Genomic DNA, 4,845 nt, shown 5'->3' with positions numbered 1-4,845 from the left:
AAATTCATTTTAAAAAAAGTTAGGTACACTTTGGACCCAATAAGTTTGAAAGTGTAGCAAAGATTAAATCAGTATTTGTCATGGCAGGAATGATAAGAGATACAGGAAGACCAAGGTTTGCAAATTTTTAAAAATCTTATTTTATGCAAAGAATTGTCAAGTAGAAAGTCACAGGGATTAAAACGGTTCCAAACAATGAAATATGTTTGCTCTAACACATGAACAGAAGGTTTTTGTAGCAGCTAAGTTGCTCTAAAACACATAAGGATGCCAGCTGTATGACTCAGTAGAAAGGTCAGTTTGACCCACATTGTGATCAGACACGTGTACATGACAGTTCTGCTGACATGTCAGAAAATCCTAATTTTCCACCACAGTACTGTATTCATAACCTTTATTTACATATTAATATAACTATCACACTGTATGAATGCTGTGTTCAAAGTAAAAGTAAAATTAAAGAATTCACTTATGCAAATATTTTAATTCTCTTGATTTTGTCTTGTTTGTTTAATTTTCTTGAACAAATCTCGTGTTTTTTTCTGACCGGCAGGGGGCGATCATGGTATCGTGAGCTGGATGGGCGCCGCTTTGTTACAAAGAAAAAGAAAGGGTATCTTCCGTTGCGTTCACTGCACCTCCAAAATGTAAATACTTACGACGCCTAATGTTGCGTTGTTTTGATATTAACGAGTAATATTTGGTTAGAATTATTTAAATCCAAGACGAAACAAATAACTCAGCTTTTTGATTTTACATTATCAAAAAAACGAAATAAGTATGAGTTATATTTTAATTATTTTTCGGAAAATATAAAAATCCGAGTCTAAGCAGTACAAAAACGCAGCGACAAACTACCGGTCAACTGACCAATCGGGAACCAAACCGGCAGAGACTTGCAAACAGGAGACAGGAAGGAGTGATATCGATTATTAAGAGGATAACCTGCTTATTTAATCAATAATAAAAAGGTAAACTGTATTTGCTACACTTATACAACCTAACTTACCGCACTAAAGTATGTTTTTGTGTTTTTCATAAGGTGACATGATTGTATATGATGATTTATCTCTCCTGTGTTTGTAAAACTGAGTTCACTCGAATTGAAACTCTAATATTGGACCTTAATGTAAAATTTGACTGTTAGCTAAAATGATTGTGACGTTTTGTTTTAATCTCTGACCTGAATAAATCACCTTTGGACTCTCTGCTGATAAAAGTCCTGCAACACAGGGGCGTTTTCAGGATTTTAATATCAGGGGCCACATTCCAAAAATCATGAGATTGTTTAAAATAAAAAAGAAATATATATAAACAGAATGAGCACTGTCTGTCTTGGCTTTTAACTAGAGCTGGTCGGTTAAGTTAACGGTTCAAGTCCTCACACTGAACCAGGACCCACATATCTGTGGTCTATATTAATCCTTCATGTCCTCTGGCAGACTACAGGTAAACGTCAGTGAGTTAACAGTTACACCAAAAGGACCAGCAAACCCACATGCTGCGGGCACACGCACGAGTCGGTTCAGTACACTGGTTTAATACCTCTCTGGATATGCTGTGGAGTCTGGTCCCTGCTTTGGGTTAATAACCCACTGGAAACACAGCTGACTCATATTCTTTAAAGTTTTTATATATGAGCTATTTTTTATTGCCTAATTTTTACTTCAATTCAGCTTTAAATACCGGTAGCTTCTTTTTTTTACCTATACTGTGAGGTATTTAGTACCTATATAAAAGCGTAGTATCCAGTTTGATAGATAGCGTAATAAAACTACACAGTGTTCCTCATTGGTAATTTGTTAAATTTGCCCTACTCCCAATTTTATATGTGGCAAATATTGGCTAAATAATCAGTCTACTGCTAATGTTTGAATAAAATGGATCTGTTTTAACTATCAATGTTGTCTTAAAATCCAGAATATATTCATAACATATTAATTTTTCCGAGGCCTAATGTTGTACTTGAGTGGATTTTTGTGTAATTAGTCTATGGTGGGATTTTGGGGCTGTAAAATGATTTTAACTGATGATCAGTTTGTCTCTCGCTGCAGATCAGATGGAGCACAGGAAGAATGATCCACAGTCAGAGTTTATCTACTGCTGTGGAGCCGTCACAGAGCTGCTAACATGTGGAGCCAGTCACTTGTTTTCAGAACACAAGCTGCTTTTTCTTATCATCCCAGGCGAGTTACTGAAACTTTTGAATCCTCATTCAATTTATCTGTTTTTTGTTTTTAGACAGCTTTTGGTCACAAATGTAGCTTTCTTGCTTTTGAGGTACGGTTTAAAAAAGAACAGGTATTTTTAAGCACTTTTGGTTGCAAAATTTGCTGAATTTGTTTGTGGTTAGCTGTTTTTTTTTCTTGTTCAAAACAAAAAATCCTCAAAGCTCAGAAATAAGATGTCCGATTATGTAAAAGAAAACATTTTCTTCACTTGTTATGGGGGTATATTGTTACTGATCAAGTCTTTTTTTTCCTGCACAGGGAACCCGGGTGTAGTTGGGTTCTATAAAACTTTCATGCAGACGCTTCACAGTTCGTCGGGGCACCCAGTGTGGGCTCTGAGCCATGCTGGACATTGTGCCCCGCCCTACTCCATGGACATGGTGGAAGGTATGGATCAGACACGGGTTCTGAGCAGGAACAGACACATCATTCCTGCTGCTTTTCAGAACTTAAACAGATTCACCACGTGCTTTATTTTATTACTTTTAATACACTTCTCCAACACAAACTAACCATGCAGACATTTACAATTGTTTCATTTTTTATTGCCCACCTCTTGCCTGGGAGCAAAAAATTAAAAAAGGCAAAAACTCAGTCAGTTTTACAGCTGAAATTTGGTGACTTTTTCAGCAGCAAGGTTTTGTTGTTTCCCTTTGGCAGATGCCTCAGCAGCAGAGAGGGACGATGTGTTCGGCCTGAACGGACAGATCGAGCACAAGCTGGCCTTCCTCAGGGAACGCGTTCCCAGAGAAACCGGTTTGGTTCTGGTGGGCCACTCCATCGGTTGTTACATCATCCTGGAGATGATAAAGAGGAACCCTGAACTTAAGGTCAAAGTCGAAGCTTTTACTACTCACACGCAGAAATCAAAATCAAGTTTGGTCTCCAACAGAAAAATAAGCCTAAAAAAATGATAACAGTTTCTGCAGAATTTAGATATAAATATAAAAATAAAGATCATGTTTTTGTGAACATGCAGTTTAAACACAGCACAGAGAGCTGAAAGAAATGTATTGAAGGAGCTGAAAGTTGAGTTACTAAAGCTAAAGGAAGCAGAACACGAGATAAAAGTAGCAAAAATACTAGCTAAAAGTTAAAAACAGTAAAAGGCTCGATAAATGGAAAAGTAGAGATGAAAGCAAGCTAAAGCTAAAATGTAGCATATTGGTAGCTAAAAGTAGATAAAGGCTAAAAATTAATACCAGGGAATAAAATAAATGCTAAAAGTAGCATAACGGTAGCTAAATGTAACAAAAGGTTTACTAAGAGCTAAAAGATACAAAAAGGCTAGCTAAAGTGAAAAAAAAAAAGAAAAGTTAAAAGTAGCTAATTTGCTTGCTAGTATTTAAAGATTAACTAGATGCCAAATGTTGCAAAAGGCTAAGGCCAAAAGTAGCCAAAGGCAAGGTAAAAAAAAGCAAAAGTAGAAAAAGACTAGCTAAAGGAAATGGTAACAAAAGGCAAGGTAAAATCTAAAATTAGCAGAACAGTAGCTAAAAGTGGCGTAAAATGGCTGTTTTTGTAAATAGTTAAATTTTGTAAATAGTTAAATATTGTAAGTATAAAAGGTACAAAACAAAAAAGAATAAAAGACCCAAAAATATGAAAACAACAACAGTTTCTAAATGTTTGAAATGTCAAAGAGAAAAGGCGTCTAAAATAAATCAGAAAATCCAGAAAACTGAGCGGAAAATCAAATTCATGTGGCTGCAGATGACGTGTTCCTGTTCCTCCCTGACGTTCTGAGATGTTTCGGCCGCAGGTCTTGAAGGCCATCATGCTGTTTCCCACCATCGAACGGATGGCTCAGAGTCCTCAGGGGAAGGTCATGACCCCTGTGCTGTGCCAGATGCGTTACCTGGCCTACCTGCCGGTCTTCTTCTTCTCTCTGCTGCCGGCCAGCCTCCGATCGTTTCTGGTCAAACTGACGCTCGGCCACATCTCGTCTCTGGATCAGTGTATCATCCCACCCTGTGTGGAGCTGCTCAGTGGAGACTGTGCAGGTCAGGGAACATCAGGGTGACACTTGTTGGGGTTAATGACAAGATCTTTTATTTGAAGGCCCTTTTTTTCCTTTTGCAGCCAATTCTATCTACATGGGGGGTCAAGAAATGAAGAAAGTTGTGGAACGAGACAACATAACTATCAAGAAAAACCTTGATAAGGTAAGAAACTTGTTTTAAAATTACTTGTGGACAGAAGGACAATAATAGTGTTGTAATTATCAGTTAACTCTTGGCACATCTTTAACATATTCAGTGTTATATTTCATGAATAAACTCTGTTTTTTTATGTTTTTAGCTCATATTTTATTACGGAGTCGTGGATCACTGGTGCCCTGTGAGTTATTTCCACAACATCAAGCAGGACTTCCCACATGGAGACTTCAGACTGTGTGAAAAAGGTTTCCGCCACGCCTTCGTCCTGGACGCGGGGCGAGAAGTGGCTGAAATGGTTGCTGAATGGACCCGCCATCTTTGAGAGCGAGAGCCGTTTCCTTTTTTTTTTTTTTAACCCAGGTCGTTGGAGATCTCGGTGGAACCTGTGAGAGTTAAAACTTTATTTAAGACATTGTGGAAATAAACTGTGCAAGAATGAAGTAATGTGAAAATAA

At 37.6% G+C, this 4,845-nt stretch overlaps 1 protein-coding gene across 1 annotated transcript; it reads left to right on the top strand.

Moving 5' to 3' along the window:
• The first annotated feature begins 2,059 nt into the window (after positions 1 to 2,059).
• Positions 2,060 to 4,725, top strand: ldah (lipid droplet associated hydrolase). The gene is made up of 6 exons (XM_037694766.1): positions 2,060 to 2,186; positions 2,490 to 2,618; positions 2,892 to 3,061; positions 3,994 to 4,234; positions 4,314 to 4,396; positions 4,533 to 4,725. The coding sequence occupies exons 1-6, from the start codon at positions 2,060 to 2,062 to the stop codon at positions 4,710 to 4,712; spliced, it is 930 nt and encodes a 309-aa protein (XP_037550694.1). The 3' UTR covers positions 4,713 to 4,725.
• The last annotated feature ends 120 nt before the right edge of the window (positions 4,726 to 4,845 follow it).

This window comes from Nematolebias whitei, chromosome 21 (genome assembly GCF_014905685.2).
Source record: "Nematolebias whitei isolate Nwh7 chromosome 21, NemWhi1, whole genome shotgun sequence".
In the NCBI taxonomy this organism is placed as follows: Eukaryota; Metazoa; Chordata; class Actinopteri; order Cyprinodontiformes; family Rivulidae; genus Nematolebias; species Nematolebias whitei.
Note: the sequence above shows the minus strand (reverse complement) of the source record. Positions and strands in the feature narration are given on the sequence as shown.

Excerpts from the sequence above, each read along its gene's own strand:
- ldah (XM_037694766.1), top strand. The coding sequence starts at position 2,060 with ATGGAGCACAGGAAGAATGATCCACAGTCAGAGTTTATCTACTGCTGT. Across the intron at positions 2,187-2,489 it reads GCTTTTTCTTATCATCCCAG|GGAACCCGGGTGTAGTTGGG; the intron begins GCGAGTTACTGA and ends TTTCCTGCACAG. Across the intron at positions 4,397-4,532 it reads TCAAGAAAAACCTTGATAAG|CTCATATTTTATTACGGAGT; the intron begins GTAAGAAACTTG and ends TTATGTTTTTAG.